Source organism: Orcinus orca, chromosome 6 (genome assembly GCF_937001465.1).
Source record: "Orcinus orca chromosome 6, mOrcOrc1.1, whole genome shotgun sequence".
NCBI lineage: Eukaryota > Metazoa > Chordata > Mammalia > Artiodactyla > Delphinidae > Orcinus > Orcinus orca.
The window spans coordinates 71,870,895-71,895,089 of record NC_064564.1 but is presented as its reverse complement, the minus strand read 5'-3'; the positions used below and the strand labels follow the sequence as shown (position 1 = coordinate 71,895,089).

The 24,195-nt window shown below is 35.4% G+C and overlaps 1 protein-coding gene across 5 annotated transcripts in view; it reads right to left on the bottom strand.

Moving 5' to 3' along the window:
* The window catches only part of SMC5 (structural maintenance of chromosomes 5), a 112,640-nt gene that overhangs the window by 23,046 nt on the left and 65,399 nt on the right, over positions 1-24,195 (bottom strand). For all 5 annotated transcript variants that reach the window (XM_004276409.3, XM_033440195.2, XM_049710926.1 and 2 more), the window contains 7 exons: positions 21,805-21,959; positions 17,134-17,247; positions 7,996-8,090; positions 7,221-7,353; positions 4,385-4,558; positions 2,936-3,105; positions 290-413 (listed from right to left, as the gene is read on the bottom strand). In XM_004276409.3, the coding sequence (XP_004276457.1) occupies positions 290-413; positions 2,936-3,105; positions 4,385-4,558; positions 7,221-7,353; positions 7,996-8,090; positions 17,134-17,247; positions 21,805-21,959 (965 nt within the window). The remainder of the gene's footprint in view (positions 1-289; positions 414-2,935; positions 3,106-4,384; positions 4,559-7,220; positions 7,354-7,995; positions 8,091-17,133; positions 17,248-21,804; positions 21,960-24,195) is intronic.

Sequence of the window (24,195 nt, the reverse complement as noted above, 5' to 3'; positions counted from 1 at the left end):
AATACAGTTTCTTTTAAAAAACAAAATTATAAACCATGAAAAAAATAACATTTTTCTAATGTGACTGATACCTCTCTCAAATAGTTCTTTTTATAATTTTATTCTAAGAGAATTTGAAAGTTTTCTTGTATATTTGAGTCATCTGGAATAAAATAATTTAGCTTAATGAGTGCTTTAAACCAATTTACTGATCTATAATGAGAAATGTCCAACAATACAATCTCTTGCTAAGATTTTGCTGTCGACCTGCAACAAAAAAAATATGACTAAAATTAAGAAAATGGCTTACCTTTATCAGGTTTGTTAATTCAGTAACAAGTTTGGCTTTTTGAACATTTATTTCTTTGATTTTGGTGCTTGCTTTTCGTTCTTCCTCTTCAAGGTTGCAAGTATCCTGTTCCATCAGCTTTAAACTGTATGAAATGCATAATGATGTGGAAATCAGAGAAAACACAAGGATTGAGCCCAAATTCTTAGGCCCCCCCTGCTGCTTTATGGGTGGGCTATTTAGCAATGCTACTCAGATGTTAACTGCTAGCTTCTAGGTTAAACAATCATTTTGTGTAACCACTCAAGATTGAAAATATTTTTTGAGATAGAGTATGTGCCCAGCATAGTCTAGGTAATGCTAGTGGCTAATGGTATAGGATCTGGAATCAGAAAGATGGATTTAAATTTCCTCTTTGCCACTAATGAGCGATATAACTGAACAACTTCCTTCTCTGAGCTTCAGTTTCCTCATCTATAAACTGTAAATAATAATAGTACTTCTCCACTGGGCTCTGGTGAATACTAAAAAAAGGCAAATTATGCAACACACTTAGTATAGTGTCTGGCCCATAACTGATAAACATTGTTTATAAATATAGTCCCTTCCCTTATGGAGCTTAACTGTGGAGATCTGATTAACAGGTAAAAAATATATATAATGAAAAGACAATACAACAATCCTAAAGGTTAATACTTTGCTCTTTAAGACTATATTTATAAATATAGTCCCTTCCCTTATGGAGCTTAACTGTGGAGATCTGATTAACAGGTAAAAAATATATATAATGAAAAGGCAATACAACAATCCTAAAGGTTAATACTTTGCTCTTTAAGATGAAGAAAGTAAGGCTCAGAAGTTGTTACCTAAGATCCCAGATACTAAATTGTAAGATGTGTTTGTTTGACATCAAAGTCCAAGTCTTTCCACTACATCATGTTGCCTCAAGGGAAAAATCAAGAACAAACGATGGAAGCAATAATAAACAAGAATGAATAAGTTCAGTGGATGCTGCAGAGAGTGGACTGAATGGTACATGAAGAGACTTTGGTGAAGACAGGGAGGAAATTAGAATGGGTGGAGTGAAATAAGATTTTGAAAAACGTGAAAGCCAATCTAAAAGAAAGCAGTATTTAATTAAATTTCATGTAGTAAAGGTAGGGAGCTATAAGATATTCTTGAAGGGGGTAGGAACGTGAAAAGAAGATAAACTGGATGACAGTATTCTGGATGCACTGAACAGAGGAGGAGACTAGTCAAGTAGAGACCACTAACCATGTCACCACTGCAGTATTCCAAAGTGAGTAACTGGAGGTATGAGACAGCAGGATGACAATGATTATGAAAGGTTACTGCACTACAAAAATCAACATTACTTTATGAGGAGAAAGTTTCGCTTTAGACAATGAGTTCAATACAGCAGTCCAACAGTAAATGTCTTATAGATGACTGAAGACAGAAGTGAAGGGTTAAAGTAGAAAAAAATTCTAGGCAGTCAGTTAGACTAAATAGCTATATCTTGCTTTAAGCAACCAAGGTACATTACTGACTTTTTAAACAAAAGTTAATGGGCAATTGTTTGCTTAAAATTTTTTTTCTTAAAGCATTTTAAATATTTAATTTATGAATGTGTTTAGAAACATTATTATATTAGATCAAGGTAAACTTGTACCTTATTCAAGACTGAGCTGTCATTTATTATGTTATTGATATCTATATTTTTATTCTATAGCAAAGAAGCATAAAAGAACAATCACAACAGAAAGGTCTGTGCTGTGTCATGACAGGACATGGGAAAAGCCTTGAAACTGGAAGCCACAGTTCCTTTCCCCTAGACTGAACACCCTAATAGCTTTTATCCCATCTTATATATTCCAAGTTTCTATAAAATATCTAAATTCAAAATAAACAATAAGTTCTGAGAACAATTGCCTGGGCTCTCACAGTAAGCTAGCATAAAGTAACAAAGTCATTCATGGGTGAATGATGCACTTAACGTAATGTAGGAGTGCACAACTTCACTGATGAGGTCACATTCCATGTTGCAATTAAACTTTCACAAACCACACCTTGGCAAGTTTTGATAATACATACACTGAAAAGTCTATTAAAGCACTTCTCCCTTTTCCAGCTGCATATCTATGTGAGGCCAGATTTTCTTCATATACTTCAACCAAAACATCTCACAACCCAGTGAATGCAGAAGCACATATGAAAAACAACTAACTTCATCTAAAGAGATTTACAAAAATGTAAAAACAATGTCATTCTTCTTGCTAAATGTATTTTGTTTGGAAAACTTTTTCATAAATATGTTAATGTATGGCTTTATTATCATTTTAATGAATTTAATTTCTAATTAATTTGGTAAATATCAATAGATATAATCCATAGAAACAAAACTTCCTCAAGGTCCTCAATAATTTTTAAGAACAGAAAGGGGTCCAGGGATGAGAACAGCAGATCAGGGAACAGAAAAACTCACAACACTTAAGATTCACCTCCCTTTGTCCCATGTTTTGGGTAGGAGGGTGTAAGTTTGAGAGAGAAATTGTACGCAGAGTGCTGGTAGGAATTGTATCATTACAACGTATAACTAACAATATCCTTATAGTGCTTTTGTACCACCCACCCAGCCCCCTTACCCCAAAATAGGCTGAAAGATACCTTCCTAGTTTGGAACTAATTTTTTGTTCCAGTTGTCTTTTCTTGGTTTTCCTTTCAAGAAGCTCCTTCTTCTTTTGTCTAAGTTCATTATCTTTGTGTTCTAGATGTTTGTTTGTCTCACGTAAGGCAATCAACCCTGATTCTACTGCTTGCAATTTTCTATTAATTTCCTATGGAATATGCAATATTGTTAGTATATTTAAAAAACAGGCTAACGTATTATAACTCCAGTTAATATTCTTTATTAATACTCAAAATAACCAATCTTTAACTTAGATATAAGACATAACACCATACATTCTCTGACATAAATCATAACCAATGTTTTCTTAAGTCAGTCTCCCAAGGCAATAAGAAATAAAAGCAAAAATAAACAAATGGGACTTAAACTTACAAGCTTTTGCACATGAAAGGAAACCATAAACAAAATGAAAAGACAACCTACGGACTAGGGGAAAACATCTGCAAAGGATGCAACTGACAAAAGCTTAATTTCCAAAATATACAAACAGCTCATATAACTCAAAAATAATCCAATCAAAAATTGGGCAGAAGACCTAGATAGGTATTCTCCAAAGAAGATAAACAGATGGCCAATAGGCACACGAAAAGATGTTCAACATTGCTAATTATTAGAGAACTGCAAAGTGAAACCACAACGAGGTACCACCACATACCAGTCAGAATGGTCATCAAAAATGCTGGAGAGGGTGTGGAGAAAAGGGAACCCTCCTACACTGTTGGTGGGAATGCAACTTGGTGCAGCCACCATGGAAAACAGTATGGAGGTTCTTCAAAAAACTAAAAACAGAGTTACCATATGATCCAGCAATCCCACTCCTGGGCATATATCCAGACAAAACTATAATTTGAAAAATACATGCACCCCAGTGTTCATAGGAGCACTATTTACAATGGCCAAGACATGGAAACAACCTAAATGTCCATCAACAGCTGAATGGATAAGGAAGATGTGGTACATACATACAATGGAACACTACTCAGCCATAAAAAAGAACAAAATAATGCCATTTGCAGCAACATGGATGGACCTAGAGATTATAAGTGAAGTCAGGAAGAGAAAGATAAATACCATATATCACTTATGCGTGGAAACTAAAATATGACACAAATTTATTTACAAAACACACTCATAGACATAGAGAACAGATATGCGATTGCCAAGGGAAAGGGGGAGGCAGGGGATGGATGGATTGGGAGTTTGGGATTAACAGATGCAAACTATTACAGGTAGAATGTATAAACAACAAGGTCCTACTATATAGCACAGGGAACTATATTCAATATCCTGTAATAAACCACAATGGAAAAGAATATGAAAAAGTATATATCTATAGCTGAATCACTTTGCTGTACCCCAGAAACTAATGCAACACTGTAAATCAACTGTACTTCAGTTAAAAAAAATTTTTTTTTTAAATGACCAACCTTTAGCTGTTCTTCTAAGTGTCGTCTTTGCTCTAGATCCACAGTGACTGTGAGAAACTGGGCTACTTTTAGTGATGTGTTACTAGAAATAACTTGGTTTGAATAAAAAGAAGTTTTCACCACAAACTTTTCTTCTGCTGTATAAATTTGTTTTAATCGGGTTTCTTGTATTACCTATAATGTAAAATACGCATTCAGTGCACATCTAAGAATAATTATGACATTTTTAAAAGGACTAAAGAATTAAAAATACAGATCTCATGAATTTTAGAAGATCAAAATATACTAGGATATACTTTATTTTTTAAAAAATGTACCCAACATCTCTAAAAAGGTGAGTGATAAAATTCAGGTTATTATTTGGGAAAACAACACTAAGAAAGAGAGAACTGGGAGAAAACCAAAACAACAACCAAAGTTGGCTATACTTCTACTTCACTATACAATCTCTCCCAAGTAAGTGTACTTTTGGGACTTTATCTACAGAAGAGATACCAGGAGTCAACTTCCCTGTAGACTGAACTGTGTTATCTTAACTAACACATTTACTCTCCCCTCCCCTCAGTTATATTGTTCAAAGATAACATAATCTTATATTTAATTCCTGTATATTTGGGGAATACTTAATGCACACACTTTTCAAGGACTTCAAAGACTTTGCATTTTTTGGAGATCTTTTCTCTCAAGAATTTATTTAAGGAGTTTCATAAACTAATGCACATTCTAAACACCCTAACATTGGATCTGTTACTGTTATTTATAAAGAATAGGCTGCTGTAGTTTTTTCCAATCTCTAAAGGTTTACTACCAGTATTCTTGTGGCTTGTTTCTCTCTAGAAGTTTAAGTGAAGAGATAAGACATATTTAAGCATACTTAGTTTAATAGGGTATAAACTGGTATCCACAAATGCTGAATAATTTGAAATGAAGGGAAAGCCTAGATGAGGTTAGCCTACCCACATTTCATGAAAATAAGTTTTAAGCAAATTGAAACTGACAGAGATGGTGGGAGTGCTCTCAGCAAAAAGAACATTGTTAAGCTAAGGAGGTCAGCAGACAATTTAACCAGAGACCAGCCTTGGAAATTAACGAGAACAACTGCATAAATAGAGTATAATCATTTACAGAATCTAAAATGTCAGGACTTGATAATAAAGCAAAACTTACACTAAAGAATGTTATTTTTATTCTAAGGAAGAAATATAGCCATTATTTGTCATTAGGTAGACATGAAACATTAAGACAGTGAATTTCCTCAGTGAAGGTTTGTATCTTCTGAAAGATGGCTAAGACAATGTCAAGGGCTTTATTAGGTGTCTGACTTTGCTTTACTATATACAATGTTATTTTTCTAGTACAGACAGTAGAGTTAAAGCTCTCTAGATGACTTAACCAAAATGTTAAAAAGTGCATAAAAATCAACTTGAAGCACTGTTCAAAAAGTGAAAGGATTTTCCAAGTGCAGTATTGCTCCTTTCTGCCCCAAAGTAAAGCTATGAAAGCCCTTACCAAATTTTCTATAGTCTTTCTGCAATAGTAAAGAATACCTACTATCCTAAGCTTCAGAGATAGCACCCTACCTACCTCTGAAGTTATGACAGAAATTGGATTGGTCTATGTATATAGTCTTGTCCTCTTTTTTTAAACCCCATCTATGAAGACCAAAGAGAGAGGTATACCCACATGGAGAGTTGTATTTTTGGTTTCCCAAAATGGTCACCATAATATAATTTTTAATCAAAGACACAGGCAACTTACCACAAGTAATAATGGCTTGTCTGTGCAAAATGGGTTAGTAATGAGCCCCCATTTCTATCTTCTGTTAATGAGGTATATAGAGGCCCCGAAATTACAAATGAATATCCTAGGGATACTTGTAGAATGGTTGTTAAAAAATTTAAAACACATTCTCTAATAAGTTCACTATTATAAATAGCAGTTAGGTCTGTAATTGGGTCCTACAAGCAGTATTAATATGGCAACTTGGTATTAAGGAAAAATCTTTTCTAGAGGAGACTTCTTCCCTGTTTCTCCCTTTGATAAAAGCAATGAAGGTGGTTTGGAGTCTTAGAGATTACTTGTAAGGAGAAGAAAACTCCAAGCAGCATTAGCAGAATATAGGAACTTAAGAGTTTATGTAGCTGTACTAGACAGGAAAATGAAATCCTATTAAGGGGTGGTCATTCACATGAGATAATCTTAAATGGAAACTTTAAGGGGAGGGCTTACCAAAGCAGTTACATATCCTAGCCTACCATCCTAAAGTATAATTTGTCTGAAAAACATAATACAAGAATTTAAATGACTAAACCGTTAATGTTTGAACAAATGTTTGTCAAGCAAGGCAGAATCACATAAGAGAGCCACGTGTCTCTTCAGGTTTTAACTTAACTACCCTACATGTATTAAGTTATTTATTTACTCTAGGTCAGTGGTCCCCAACCTTTTTGGCACCAGCGATCAGTTTCATGGAAGACAATTTTTCACAGACCTGGGCTGGGTGGGTGGGGGGGATGATTCAGGCAGTAATGCAAGCGATGGGGAGAAATGGGGAGCAGCAGATGAAGCTTCGCTCGGTTGCCCACCGCTCACCTCCTGCTGTGTGTGCGGCCTGGGGGTCGGGGACCCCTGCTCTAGGTAACTCCACACCACTCCTGTCGTCAAGTATTAGTCAACATTCACTGTCCTATGTCATATTAAAAATGGAAAATACCAAGATAATTTCTGTATGGTTAAAAACAATGGCATGTTTCTTTAAATTACAAGTTTTCCTTGACTTTAAGCTAAGAAGTTTTAACAAAACTACATTTTTGGTACTGATTCAGTACTTTCTTACCCGTTCAATTCTTTCTCTGGTTCTTTCAGTTCCTACAGGAACTTCATGAATGTGATACTGGCAGCAGAGGTAACTCATGACAGGATCAGGTGCATCAAATAACTCTCGCAAATAAGAGAAAAATCCATATTGTCTGAAAGGAAAAGCAACTATTAGGTTTTTCTTCTTAAAATATCATTTAAAAAAAAATCCTAGTTGACATGTGGTGACTAAACAATAAATAAAAAATAAATTAACAATGGTACAGAAAGTATTTTCTTTGTATAGTTTAGTCACTTAATATTAAGTGATTAATATTCAGATTTATTTCCTTGTCAGAAAAGTTTAATATTTATAATTACAAACCATTAATCTCTTCTTTTGTTGCTTCTACCATTGCTTTTATACAGAATTAAGACTTTATTTACTTATAGCTGTTTTATAATTGCAGTTTTTCCATTTAATCCTTCTGGAAATTATTTTTATATCATGAAGTGATGATTTACCCTTTTATTTTCCCAATAACTAACCAACTATTTTAGTAGCTTTTACTAAGTAGTCCAATATTATTCCACTGATTTAAAAAATCACCATCATATACTGACTGATACCATGGTCTGTTCCTGGGCCTAGATTTTTCCTTATTTTAGACTTAGGAAGAGATCCTAAAAGGGAATAATACAGCCTATAAAAAACATATTTATGTGACAAAGAAATAATTAAAATATATTTGAGAGAAATGATTATTCAATATTCAAAGTAACAGCTTAGTTCTAATAATATTTTCAAGACTTACTTAAGTTCATTCAATGGTCGTGAAGGTGCTTTGTCTGCATATGAACTCTTAGGAGCAATAACAGCATTCACTCTTAATTTTTTATGGTCACGAACCTTAATATAAGGAAAAGAAAATATTACCTTAATTACCATATACTCAATCAAAAGAATTTTTAAAGTTATGGTATTCTTACTGGCATTCATGGGACGATCAGAAATTTGAACACTGACTAGCTATTTAATGGTACTTATAAGAAAATTTTTTAGTGTGATGATATTGTAGCTATGTGTTTTCACAAAGAGTACATTTCTTTTTTTATTTCCACCGATAAATTCTATCAAACAGATAAGGAAGCAGTAATACCAAAAACCTTTTCAGAACAAAAAGGAAGGGACAAGTCATTTTATGATTCCCGTATAATCCTGACAAAAGTATTACAATATCCCTCATGAACACATATACAAAAATCCTTAACAAAATATTAGTAAACAGAATCCAGCAATATACATGACCAAGTAGAATTTATCCCAGGGATGTGAGATTGGTTGATTTTGAATGCTACATCAATCCAAGTTATTGTATTATCAGAATAAAGTACAAAAGCCATATGATTTTCAGCAAACTAGGAATAGAAAGAAATTTCCTCCACCTGGTAAAGGGCATCTATGATAAGTATGCAGCAGACATAATACTTAATTGTGGAATATTGAGTGCTTTCCCCCTAAGTCTGGGAATAAGCAGGGGTATCAAATCACACCACTTCTTTTCAACATTGTCCTAGAGGTACTAGACAATGAGGTGAAGCACAATAAAGAGGTAAAAGATTAAAAAGGAACAAGTAAAAAGATCTATTTGCAAGGGTATGATTTTCTACACAGAAAGTCCTGTGGAATCTATAAAGCAACTACTAGAATTCAGGAAGTGAATTCAATAGTGTCACAAGATACAGATCAAATGAAAAAGTATCAAATTATATCTATGTACTAGCAGTTAACAGCTGAAAAATGAATTTGAGAAATCCATTTCTAAGAGTGTCAAAAATCCATAAAATACTTAGGAACACATTTAACAAAAGATGTGCAAGACATAAACACAAAAAAATAAAACACTGCTGAGAGACAAGATGGGATGGTGGAATGGAGGAATTTCATGGTGGCACAGATTAGCAATGTTCAAACTACTTTCACAGCCTAGAATGCTGTGACTACTTTCACAGCACTCTATACTTGAACAAATTAGTAAATAAATTGATGATAAGGGGGAGAAGGAGGTGTTTTTCACTGCTACAGTAGGAAATTACAGATATGCAAAGGAGAAAGAGTAGAAGGTACCCTGTTGTGTTCGACTGTAATTGGAAGCATCAGTGTGAATTCATGGTGCCCTTATGCACTCTTGTTCTCCAGATAAATATAAATTAAGGGTTTGCATGCAAGGGCTAAGAAGCAATGAGACACTAGCAGCAATGCACACATCTAACACACAGATCGATCTTGGTTTCTAAAAACTAGGGCTCTTTGGGGAAAAGGCTGATTGTAAGGCCCAGACACAGCAAGGTAAAGGTATAAGTGAACACCTTGCTCTCCCCAAAAGTAAGTACTGCTCAAAATATGTTGGTAAGGGCTTCCCTGGTGGCACAGTGGTTGAGTCCGCCTTCCGATGCAAGGAACACGGGTTCGTGCCCCGGTCCGGGAAGATCCCACATGCCGCGGAGCAGCTGGGCCCGTGAGCCATGGCCGCTGAGCCTGCGCGTCCAGAGCCTGTGCTCCGCAACAGGAGAGGCCACAACAGTGAGAGGCCCGTGTACCGCAAAAAAAAAAATGTTGGTAAAATAACATACAGCGGTCAAGCTGAAGGTCTCACTGGCCAAATGTGGGACAATTTGAGCATTTAAATAAATAATGATAGTAATGGATTAAAATCTATAAAACAAAATTCTATGAGTTTTATATGATATAATGACTAAATAAATGGAGAAGAAAGAGCTCTTCCTTATAGAATACCAACTAATAAATATAGAAAGAATGATGAGAATCATTAATGGTTCTTAAACCTACTAGGCAGTTACATGAGCAACAGGATATTTTTAAAGGCTCAAAGTATTTCCTCACACATAATTACAAACAGAAAAATAGTTTTACTGTAATGCTTGTTTTGAGGACAAATTTATTCCAAGCAATTTATATATTAGGGGACAACTTAAACATTATGTGATTCTCACATTTGCTTAGGTACAATTATATCCATAACAAATATAAGCTTTTCTCTAGGTGAATGCAAAAAATGGCACCCAACTGAATGGAGCTGTGTAGGAATAGATATAATTTGTGCACAAATACACAGACACACACACATCCCTCTCAAACATCTACCAGCTGCCTGAGTTCACTACATATTATGAGCCACCCCTCAACCACATCTGGTGTTACAACTTTCCATCCAATTTCAGGTAAGTGCTTTATAATTATTTTACCTACTACATAATTCACATACGGAACCCTTCCAATGCCTACTTCCACAAGCCAACTTCAGGTCTTTCAATAAGGCACAGGGTTGTAACATACAGTACAAGGAATACAGTCAATATTTCATACTAATTTTGCACATTGTGTAATCCATAAAACATCAAATTACTATGCTGTACACCTGAAACTTATAAGTCAACCATACTTCAATAAACAAATAAAAAAGAAAAAGCACATTTATTGTATCTGCATATTTCTTAATAATTTAACATATGTAAAGCTGTGCTTCCCCCCCTCCACACCATAGCCCCTGTGGGTTTTTATTATACAATTCTGCAGTACAGTAATTTTTAGGAATTATATATTGCTTATAGCAAAACCACCTGTACTTTGCTATGGAGAAATAATAAAGCAGGAGAAGACAAGACGGAGTAGAAGGAGTGAGCTCACCCCCTCTTACGGAAACACCAAAATCACAACTAACTGCTGAACTACCTCTGACAAAAAAATGCTGGAACCTACCAAAAAAGATACCCTGTATGCAAAGACAAAGAAGAAGCCACAACAAGATGGTAGGAGCAGTGCAATGGCGATAAAATCAAATCCCATTATTGCTGGGTGGGCGACCCACAAACTGGAAAATAATTATACTACAGAAGTTCTCCCACAGGAGTGAAAGTTCTGAGCCCCAAGTCAGGCTCCCCAGCCTGGGGGTCTGGCAACAGGAGGAGGAGCCCCCAGAGAATGTGGCTTTGAAGGCCAGCGGGATTTGATTGCAGGAATTCCACAGCACTGGGGGAAACAAACTCCATTTTTGGAGGGCACACACAGGGTCTTGCGTGCACCAGGACCCAGGTAAAAAAGCGATGACCTCATAAGAAACTTACCTGCTAGTATTGGAGGGTCTCCTGCAGAGGTTGGGGGGGGGGTGTCTGTGGCTCACTGTGCAGACGAGGACACTGGTGATGGTAGTTCTGGGGAGTACTCATTGGCATGAGCCCTCTTGGAGGCTGCCATTTTCTCATCAAGACCTGGCTCCACCCAACAGCCTGTAGGCTCCAGTGCTGGGATGCCTCAGGCCAAACAAACAACAGGGTGCGAACACAGCCCCATCAATCAGCAGACCAGCTGCCTAAAGCCTTCCTGAGTAAACAGCTGCCTGATAAACACACCCCTTGACACAGCCCTGCCCACCAGAGGGGCAAGAGCCAGCTCTACCCACCAGTGGGCAGGTACCAGTCCCTCCCACCAGGAAGCCTGCACAAGCCTCTTAGACAGCCTCATCCACCAGGGGCAGACGGCAGAAGCAAGAAGAACTATAAGCCTGTAGCCCGCAGAATGGAAACTCTAATCACAGAAAGTTAGGCAAAATGAGAGAGCAGAGGAATATGTTCCAGATGAAGGAACAAGATAAAACCCCAGAAGAACAACTAAGGAAAGTAGAGATAGGCAATCTACCTGAAAAAGAATTCAGAGTAATGACAATAAAGATGACCCAAGATCTTGGAAAAAGAATGGAGGCACAGATCAAGAAGACACAAGAAATGTTTAACAAAGACCTAGAAGAACTAAACAACAAACAGAGATGAACAATACAATAACTGAAATGAAAAATACACTAGAAGGAATCAATAGCAGAGTAACTGCGGCAGAACTGGTAAGTGAGCTGGAAGACAGAATGGTGGAAATCACTGCTGTGGAACAGAATAAAGAAAAAAGAATGAAAAGAAATGAGGACAGTCTACGAGACCTCTGGGGCAACATTAAACACACCAACAGTCACATTATAGGGGTCCCAGAAGGAGGAGAGAGATGGAAAGGACCTGAGAAAATATTAGAAGAGATAATGGCTGAAAACTTCCCTAATATGTGAAAGGAAACAGTCACCCAAGTCCAGGAAGCACAGAGGAAGCAGAGTCCCAGGCAGGATAAACCCAAGAAGGAACATGCCAAGATACATGGTATCAAAATGACAAAAATTAAAGACACAAAATATTAAAAGCAGTAAGGGAAAAGTAACAAATAATGTACAAGGGAACTCCCATAAGGTTAAAAATATTAAAAGCAATAAGGGAAAAGTAACAAATAATGTACAAGGGAACTCCCATAAGGTTATCAGCTAACTTCTCAGCAGAAACTCTGCAGGCCAGAAGGCAGTGATGAAAAGGAAGAACCTACAACCAAGGATACTCTACCCAGCAAGGCTCTCATTCAGATTTGATGGAGAAATCAAAAGCTTTCCAGACAAGAAAAAGCTAAGAGAATTCAGCACCACCAGACCAGCTTTGCAACAAATGCTAAAGGAACTTCTCTAGGTGGAAAAGAAAAGGCCACAACTAGAAACAAGAAAATTATGAATGGAAAAGCTCACTGGTAAAGGCAAACATACAGTAAAGGTAGGAAATCATCTGCTAAACAAATATGATATCAAAACCAGCAATTATGAGGAGAGCATAAAGGCAGGATATTGGAAATGCATTTTAAATTAAAAGATCAGCAACTGAAAACAATCTTGTTTATATATAGAATGCTATACCAAAACCTCATGGTAACTGCACACTGAAAATCTACAATAGATACACATGCAGAAAAGAATAAGGAATCCAAACACAACACTACAGTTAGTCATCAAATCACAAGAGAAAAAAAGAGGAAGGGAAGAAAAAACACCTACAAAAACAAATCCAAAACAATTAACAAAATGGCAATAAGAAGCTACAGTCATCAAAACAGTATGGTACTGGCACAAAAACAGAAATACAGATCAATGGAACAGGATAGAAAGCCCAGAAATAAACCCACACACATATGGTCAATGAATCTACAACAAAGGAGGCAAGACTATACAATGGAGAAAAGACAGTCTCTTCAATAAATGGGGCTGGGAAAACTGGACAGCTACACATGAAAAAATGAAATTAGAACATTCTTTAACAAGATACATATAAATAAACTCAAAATGGATTAAAGACCTAAATATAAGACCAGATACTATAAAACTCTTAGAGGAAAATATAGGCAGATCACTCTTTGACATAAATCGCAGCAATATCTTTTTCAAGCTGTCTCCTAGAGTAATGGAAATAAAAACAAAAATAAGCATGGGACCTAATCAAACTCAAAAGCTTCTGCATAGCAAATGAAACCATAAACAAAACGAAAAGATAACCCACAGAATGGGAGAAAATATTTGCAAACAAAGAGATTAACAAGGGATTAATTTCCAAAATTTACAAACAGCTCATGCGGCTCAATACCAAAAAAACAAACAACCCAATCAAAAAATGGGCAGAAGACCTAAACAGACATTTCTCCAAAGAAGACTTGCATTTAGAAACTAAAATGAAATATCACCTCAAAAAAAAAAAAAAAGGACATCCCTGGTGCCACAGTGGTTAAGAATCCGCCTGCCAATGCAGGGAACCTGGGTTCAAGCCCTGGTCCAGGAAGATCCCACATGCTGTGGAGCAACTAAGCCCATGTGCCACAACTACTAAGCCTGCACTCTAGAGCCCACGAGACACAACTACTGAGCCCACGTGCCGTAAGTACTGAAGCCTGCGTGCTTAGAGCCCATGCTCCACAACAAGAGAAGCCATCGCAACGAGAAGCCTGTGCACCGCAACGAAGAGTAGCCCCTGCTTGCCCCAACTAGAGAAAAGCCCGCACACAGCAACAAAGACCCAATGCAGCCAAAAATAAATAAATAAACAAATACATATATTTTAAAAAAAGAAACATCACCTCACACCAGTCAGTATGGCCATCATCAGAAAGTCAACAAACAATAAATGCTGGAGAGGGTGTGGAAAAAAGGGAACCCTTTTGCACTGTTGGTGGGAATGTAAATTGGTACAGCCACTATGGAGAACAGTACGGAGGTTCCTTAAGAAACTAAAATTAGAGCTATCATATGATTCAGCAATCCCACTCCTGGGCATATACCCAGAGGAAACCATGGTTCGAAAGGATACATGCACCCCAATGTTCACTGCAGCACTACTTACAATAGCCAAGACATGGAAGCAACCTAAATGTCCATCAACAGATGAATGGATAAAGAAGATGTGGTACATATATACAATGGAATATTACTCAGCCATTAAAAAGAATGAAATAATGCCATTTGCAGCAACATGGATGGACCTGGAGATTATCATACTAAGTGAAGTCAGTCAGACAGAGAAAGACAAATATCATATGATATGGCTTTATGTAGAATCTAAAAAAAATTGATACATATGTACTTATTTACAAAACAGAAACAGACTTACAGACTTAGAGAATGAATTTATGGTTACCAAGGGGGAAGGGTGGGGGGGAGGGATAGATTAGCAGTTTGGGATTGACATGTACACACTGCTATATTTAAAATACACAACCAACAAGAACCTACTGTATAGCCCAGGGAACTCTACTCAATACTCTGTGATAACCTAAATGGGAAAAGAATTCGAAAAAGAATAGATACATGTATGTGCATAACCGAATCACTTTTGCAGTATACCTGAAACTAACACAACACTGTTAATCAACTATACTCCATAAATTAAAAAAACGAAAAAATCAATAAAGCAAATAGGGCAAAATGTGAATAATTATTGTAAATCTGGGTAAAAGGTATATAGGAGCATATGTATGACTCTTGCAACTTTTCTATAAGTTTGAAGTTATATCAAAATAAGTTATTAAAAAAAATAGAGTGGAGGTATAATGAAACAATATTGGCCATGAGTCAATGTATCAATGATACTAGTATGCAGAATTCATTTAAGTTTTAAAAATCTATTGTTTTAGTGGCTACACTAAATAAAATTGAATTATACAATGAGAAAGTAATTTCCTTTTCAATTCCCTTTCAATCATACCAATGAGTAAGTTACATACAGTGTCATCATGTCTTTAACTCCTTATTACCTCCTTTTAAAAAAATCATATCATCTGCTTTTGAGAAGCAACAGTACAGATCTAGGATTTACTAACACTGCCTTTACAGTCTTTACTGTAATGTAAATTATTTGTTTTTCTAAGTTGGTAATGACATTATACTTCCTTTCAGAATATTTCATTTCAGTAACAAGTGAAGTGATTTAAAGAAAAATTTTAAATAATAATATAGTTAGTACCCAGATATGGCAAAAAATTGTGATGGTAGTACACGGTAGTATGCAGAAATGGCAAACACCATGAAGAAGGTTTGTAAGTTACTGAAGGATGGGAAATGGTACTCTAGTAGATATAATTACAGGAGGAGGTTATATACAATATATTTCAAAATTTAAAATATACATACAAAAAGTGATACATGTAAGAGGAAGTTCTAGTCCTAATGATGAGCCCCTATGGAAAGTTGTCACAGTACAAGGAAAAAAAAAAAAAAGGTCAAATTTCCAGGAACCTGACATATTATTAATATATGGTTCAAATTCTTAGCACAGGGGAAGAAGCATGAGTTTTTGAGGCAAATCCAGTTACTCAGTGTAGGCTAAGCTGGCCATTTGCAAAATAGAAATCATCTAATTACACCTGACTCCAGACAGACCCTTCACACTGTGTCATGTCTCACAGACTTGTAATCCAAGTAACCTACTTCTTCAGTGACATCAGTTCAAGAACTCACTGTTTAGGCTTAAATAGTTCTAAATAACACAAATGCTTAATTTTTTGGAGACCATTTTATAATTCTGTAGATTCAACTTTTTTATCCAGTCATCTTTTATTCACATTCCCTGTCAACTCCAAACCAGAAGGAGGGCAATACGTAAAAGCCAAAGAAAGTAAAGATTCTTTCCAATCACTTGTGTACCAGAGAAATAGAGGACTACTTAAGCCGATTCATGGTCCTGTCCTCACTTAGACTTACTAGAAAAAGTTTAAACAAAACAAAATCTAAACCTCATCTTTCCAGGGCTTTTAAAAAAGTAGACGGCGTATTGCAAAAGGAAAAAGAAATCTTACTGGCAAGGATAGTAACATACATAGCTAACAATATGTATTATACAGATATATAACAATATATAATAAAAACAATAGTACCCAACAAACTGTTCTAAACTTTTTCATTTAATAAATTATTTAATCATCACAACCACCTTTTGAAGTAGATATTATCTCCACTTTATAGTGAAGAAATTAAGACACAGAACACTTAGTCAACTTGCTGAAATCAGCAGTAAAGTCTGAATTCAAAGCCTGGTACCTATCTGTAGAGTCTATACTCTTAACTAAGCCATGATGTCTTCCAGTGGCTTATATTCTTTGTCAATAGTGTTTTTCTAGTCAGATACAGAATTCTCATTCTTTTTAAAGTTTTTTATTTATAATGAGCAACATTATATTCCCCTCCAAAGAAAAACGGAGTTCATTCCAATACATTTCCTAAAAGGATGTCCAAGACCAAAGTCTCATCATTATGATGTTTCTCTTAAAACAATGTGACAGAATTACTCTTCATATTAATTCCCAATGGTAATTTCAAAAAATGTTAAAGATGGAATTATGGGCTCTTGTTCCTCTTATAAAACTAATTCAATCCTCAGTGGTATAGACAAAAGAAATTAGCAAATTTGAATAATTTTACACAGGAGTTACTGATGGTAAAATAGGTCGTTATTGTTTTTTGCTCTAGGTTGAGGTTGAAAACTCAAGCACTGGAAGCTAAGTGTGAAGTGAATTAAAATATTACAGTACTTGCCTCTTTGAGGAAAACCTCCATATCTTCTTGACTTTCAAACACAAAAGCTCTCAAGTCATTTGATGGAATATGATTTTCAATATATTTGGCATTTTTGTTATCTTTCATATTGATCTAAACAAAACAAAAAGAAAATAAAAGTTGATTTTCATGAAACCCAAAGTGACTACCAGAACATAACTACCAGAACATATACTTAACTTAGATTTATTTAATTAGGTTAAATAAATCCTCGAGAAAAAAGTAGACCAAAAAAGAACAGTTTGGTATTGAAGAGTCAACATTTTTAAACATCTATTTAATTTACTGTCCAAGACATAGTAAAACAAAAGCCAAGACTTTAACAGCACCTAATGCATATTGATTTTGATACCATCTAAGAAATAAAAAGTTCCCTTCTGGCCAACTCACTGAAAACATTTGAAATAGGGTTAGATTGTAACCTGAGTATAAACATTTCTCATCTGTCCCCAAACTTTTAATATTTTTCTTCTTAATCTTTAAGAGGAATTCATGCTATCTATGGCAAAAACTAATTAGTATAAAAATACAAAGGCCTAAATAAAACTTTATGAAACTAATGAAAAAACTTGCTATGGATTAATTTTAACTATTGGTGCTTTCAAGAGAAACCCTAGGTTTGTACTACTAGAGCATAAACTTAATTACTCACTCAAAAAATACTAACTAGTTAAGACATTTTTGCACTTGAGGCTCAGTGCTATGGAAGATACTAAGATAGTTCAAGATCTAGGGCTCTGGGATCAGACAGATGTCACTTCCATTCCTATGTATGACCTTAATCAAGTACCACCTAAATCTCTGAAAGCTTTAGTTACTTCATCCTAAAATGGGTAGAGTAAAACAGTCTATATCTCAAGGGACTAAATGTGGATTAAAAGAAATAATACAACAAAAAAAATTAGTAGACTGCTTGTCACATAAATGTTGGTATTATTTTAAATTACAGAATATTGATCAGTATAGAAAGATGGGAAAACTAAAAAAACAAGCAAACAAATGAAAAAAATCAAAGCCATATAAAATACCATCACCCAGACATAAACACTACAAACATTAGATGTCTACTGTTTCACTTTTTTTTTTTTTTTTTGCATTACGCGGGCCTCTCACTGTTATGGCCTCTCCCGTTGCAGAGCACAGGCTCCCGACGCGCAGGCTCAGCGGCCATGGCTCACGGGCCCAGCCACTCCACGGCATGTGGGATCCTCCTGGACTGGGGCACGAACCCGTGTCCCCTGCATCGGCAGGCGGACTCTCAACCACTGCGCCACCAGGGAAGCCCCTGTTTCACAATTTTTTTGGTACCAAGTTATTGGGTTGGCCAGAAAGTTCATTTGGTTTTTCCAAAAGATGGCTCTAGTGCTTAGTTGTCTTTAACTTTGTTCAAAACAACTTTGTTAGACTATATTGTGACAGCTGTCATATCAGCGTGTATTTAAAAAAAAAATCAAAATTGGTGAATTTTTGTGTAGCCATTTTAATATTGAAGATGGAAAAAAAAAGCAACACTTTCGGCATATTACTCTTTATTATTTTAAGAAAGGTAAAAACGCAACTGAAATGCAAAAAAAAGATTTGTGCAGCATATGGAGAAGGTGCTATGACTGACTGAATGTGTCAAAAGTGGTGTGCGAAGTTTCGTGCTGGAGATTTCTCGCTGGACAATGCTCCACAGTCTGGTAGACCAGTTGAAGTTGACAGCTATCAAATCGAGACATTAATTGAGAACAACTGACTTTATACCAAGCAGGAGATAGCCGACATACTCATAGTATCCAAATCAAGTGTTGAAAATCATGTGCATCAGCTTGGTTATGTTCATCGCTTTGATGTTTGGGTTCCACATAAGTTAAGTGAAAAAAACCTTCTTGACCGTATTTCTGCATGTGATTCTCTACTTAAACGTGATGAAAACGTTCTGTTTTTTAAAAAAATTGTGATGGGCCATGAAAAGTGGATACTGTACAATAATGTGGAACAGGAGAGACTGTGCGGCAAGTGAAATGAACCACCACCAACCACACAAAAGGCCGGTCTTCATCCAAAGAAGGTGATGTTGTGTATATGGTGGGATTGGAAGGGAGTCCTCTATTACGAGCTCCTTCCGGAAAACCACACGATTAATTCCAACAAGTACTGCCCCGAATTCAACCAACTGAAAGCGGCACTTGGCGAAAAGCGTCCGGAGTTAGTCAACAGAAAATGCATAATCTTCCATCAGGATAATGCAAGATGGCATGTTTCTTTGATGACCAGGCAAAAATGCTTATTGCTTGGCTGGGAAGTTCTGATTCATCTGCCATATTCACCAGACATTGCACCTTTGGATTTCCATTTATTTCAGTCTTTACAAAATTCTCTTAATGGAAAAATTTTCAATTCCCTGGGAGACTGTAAAAGGCACCTAGAACAGTTCTTTGCTCAAAAAGATAGAAAGTTTTTGGAAGACGGAATTATGAAGTCGCCTGAAAAATGATAAAAGGTAGTGGAACAAAAGGGTGAATACGTTGTTCAATAATGTTATTGGTGAAAATGAAAAATGTGTTTTTACTTAAAACTCAAAGGAACTTTTTGGCCAACTCAATACTTTGTTGTAAGAAATGGTACAAATGAAAAAAAAAATAAAGTGGGTGTTTGCTACAACTTACAGAAAGGGTAAAGTAATCCCAATATCACCATAGGAAGTCATCTTTTTTTATAGTTATGGATAAGCCAGCATAGGACTTAGCTCTCGTTATCACTCTCCCCCAGGGTGCATTTATCAGAGACATTCTGCCATATCAGATTCTGGGGCCTATATCTTGTATAAGTTGGTTACACAGTCATCTATTTTTTTGATGAATTTCACCTGCTCGTTTAGGTAATGAGTCTCAGAGAAGTCACACAAGTAGGGGTCATTTTTGTCATTGGTCAGTTTGTGCATTTACAGTAGTGACTGATTCACAATTTTTTCCAAGTGTAATACACACTCCATTGCATTCATTGTCTGGTTTCCTGATATCCTGAAGGAAGATTTGGCCCCTTGTTGGTTCTGAACCTTCATCAGCTTCTTAGCGAGCTCCTTCTCCTCATGAGATTGGTGAAGAAAATATCTGGCAAAGTTCTTCAGAGCCACATCTTTACAAAGTAGTAAGACATGGACAGGTAGACATAGGAGGTGTAGCTTTCCAAGATGTTCTGGTGGTTGATGGCAGACTCCTGTTTCACAATTTTTAAAAATGAAATCTTTCTATATACCCTATCCTGTAATCTGTTTTATAAGTCATTAATATATCATAAATGTCCCTTTATATTAGTAAATAGAGACCTATGGCAACATTTTAAAGGCCTATGGAGGTGGTACAATGCATTTCAACTAGATTTTGAAGGGTTAGGTAAGTGTATGGGCAGGATACAGTTGGAAGAAGGTGGTAGTAATAGTAAAAGGTTGTTCCAGGAAGGGTAAGATAACAGAGTATCTCCCTTTATCTCAGACTCAAATGTAATTTAAAAAGTAAATATATGCCAGCTAGTAATCTGACTTGGTGATAGGCTACTATCAGGAAATCAAGTGACAAGAGGATGACAAATCTAATAAAGTCCAGAGGTATTGTTTTGAGTTTGGCACTTTAATAAGAATCTGTTGAAAATTACACTTGCATTCTAATTTATAATACTAAGGGTCACAGTATTTCTTCTTGTGTTTTCTTTCAATCCTTACTGGATTAATCAAAACAGTAATGTCTGCATCCAAAATAGGTATTCCCTTCTTGATCGAGCAAAAATATTCTAATGATTCATACCTGAGCAAGAAGAGAATACAGTATTATGCATACTAATTTTGCTAATATAATGCAAACTATATGAAATGACTTTGAATAAAGCATAATATAAACAGGAGTTACAGAATATAGAACTTTTCATGAATCCTACAAGGATCTACAGTGAATTCTTTCCAAAAAAAAAAAATCATCTAGCAAAAATAATCCTTTTATCATTTTGAAGTTTTAAGTGTGTGTGTGTGTATAAAACATGTCATTAGCAAAGAATGTGGGTTTTACTTTTTCATTCCTTCTCATGGCCCAACTTACCATTTAAAATATTTTAGATGGAAATTTTCCTAGTAAATCCACACCCACATTTCATTAAATGATTTACTAAATACAGCTTGCCCTATTCTTGATGACTCATGATCACTAATAAGACTTATCAAATGTTTATAAGGTCAATAAATTGTTGGTTTCATTCTCAGAATCCTCAGAATGCTTTATTTTTGTAGCAGATGATTTTGTTGTCTATCCTGTCAGGTGTTCCATATCAACTGTATTTATTTATAGCAGTTTTCTACCCCTTTGGCAGCATTTAATATATTGCCTGTTATAACCGAAGAATAGCAATTGCCAGAAGGAAACCAGCTAACCAAGTTTACACATGATTCTTGGTCAATAAGTTGCCAGTTTCATACTTCTATCAAGAAAAAGTTCATAGGTTTATTATCAAGGACCCTTTAAAAAGCTCATGTATGGATTCAGCAGCATACCAGATGCCACAAGTCTACTAATGGAAAAGCAGGGTGTTAACAAGACTAAGAATTCTTAAAACAACAAAACCTACAATGATTACAATAATAAAAATAACAGATACTACTAAGATGAACAAATTTCTTACCGTGAGCATTATGGGTTCACAGACTCTTTGCTTAAATTTGTCTCTGTTATTTCTCAGCCATAAAACAGCATCATATGTGTCACGGTATCTCTGTCTCAGCTTATCTTCCTTTTGATTCATAAGGTTGTCAAAACGCACAATATGATCATCCACACCTAAAATTGGAAAATAAAGCATTATTCCTCTGAACACTTTAATTAGTGAAATAATCTATTAATAACATAAAAGAGTATCTTAGATCTAAAGGTTATAAACACCACTCAGCAAGTACCCAACACACTGAAAAAGACCCACCCTGGACAAATCATTCTTAAGTTTCTAAACACCTGGGATAAAAGATGATCTTTAAACTACCAAAAATAAATAGGTCACATACAAAATAATGAGAAAACATTAGATTTCCTATCAAAAGACAATGGCAACAGGCCTTCAGGATTCTGAAAGAAAAACTATTTTCAAGCTAGATTTTTATAACACCAAAATAAAAAAGGGGATAATGAAGTAAAGATTTTTCAGGGATGCAAAGACTCAAATTAATTCCCAAATATCTCTTCTTAGCAGGTTATGTGAAGATGTACTCTTACAAAACAAGGAAGTAATTTAAGAAAAATGAAGACACAGAATTCAGGAATAGCTTTTTATTCAACACAGAAAAGGTGTGAGAGAAGTCCTAGGTAACAGCCATAAGGAGACCTTGAGAACAATCAGTTTAGCTGGGAGGAGGATGGAAGGTCTCAGAACTCAAAAGAATGCTTGATAATTTTTTTCCCAATTTAAGGAAATGCTAAAGTAAATGGTGTTTCTAAAAAATGGTAAATTAAAATCCTAAAAAAAAATTATCAATGAACAGAAATTAGATCATAATGCACTACTTGGCTCTGCTGTGAGCAAGTTTTCTTGTTGTAATAACATAAATAATACTTAATATTTCTAGCTAGTAGAATCAACCCATAAACAGACCATATAAAACTTAATTATGGTTCTCAATAAAGTATGTTTTCAGCCTTTAAACTATAAAAACCAGAGTACATATTAAAGAATTAAAGGGAGGAAAGTAAAAAGAAAGGCTAGGAGTATCAGTATTTTTAGCTTATAAATGTGCATTCAAGCATTATCAACAAATATTAAATGACAAAAAAAAGAATATTATTGGTAATAAACATTAATAAATGTTAATGATTACTAATATTAATATAATAATCCCATTTGGGGAATTACAATAATAGGTAGGGGAGGTGTCATGAGTTGAAATCCACATCTGAAGCAACAAAATATTAAAAGATGATATCTAAAGTTGATTAACCAAGACATGGTAAAATAAAAATATGATTAAGATATATGAAAGACTATTAGAAAAAGTTACTGAAATAGTTAAGAGTGCTTACTCTTGACAGTGGGTCTGGAAGTTGGAAAGGCACTGGGCCACCCTTCTTGTCTAGTGTTATTATTTTTTTTAAACCATACACCTAGCATTTTGCTAAACATATAAACAAATTTTTTTACTAACTGACCTTAGTCATATATACTGAGCAGACAGAATGTAAGATCTCCTCTAACTGAATAATGCTACAGATCTAGCCCACATGGTCTATAGCAAAGAAAAAAAAAGATGAAATTGGACAGGCTTCAAGAAGCAAAGCTAATGGAAGATTATGAAGGCTAGAATGAAGAGCTTAAATTTGACCTGAGAAAAAACAGAAAAGTGAGTGACTGTAAAGAAAATAAAGCAAAGTATTTTTAGAGAATTAAATCAACTGCCAAAATCTGACATAAGACAACGGTCTGCTTGCGGCAAATCATTACACAATAGATATAGGTAATTAAGACACTAAAATGGAAGAAGTGAACTGAGCTTCCTCAACAAGCAGACATGAACATTTAGAGACATGATCAGGGGAAGAAGAAAGCCCATCAACAGAGACATATCTCCATTTTATAAACATGTCTTCACTGTAAGTTTAAAAAAACTCAGAATGGGAGAAAATATTTGCAAATGAAGCAACCGACAAAGGATTAATCTCCAAAATTTACAAGCAGCTCATGCAGCTCAATAACAAAAAAACAAACAACCCAATCCAAAAATGGGCAGAAGACCTAAATAGACATTTCTCCAAAGAAGATATACAGACTGCCAACAAACACATGAAAGAATGCTCAACATCATTAATCATTAGAGAAATGAAAATCAAAACGACAATGAGATATCATCTCACACCAGTCAGAATGGCCATCATCAAAAAATCTAAAAACAATAAATGCTGGAGAGGGTGTGGAGAAAAGGGAACCTTCTTGCACTGCTGGTGGGAATGTGAATTGGTTCAGCCACTATGGAGAACAGTATGGAGGTTCCTTAAAAAACTACAAATAGAACTACCATATGACCCAGCAATC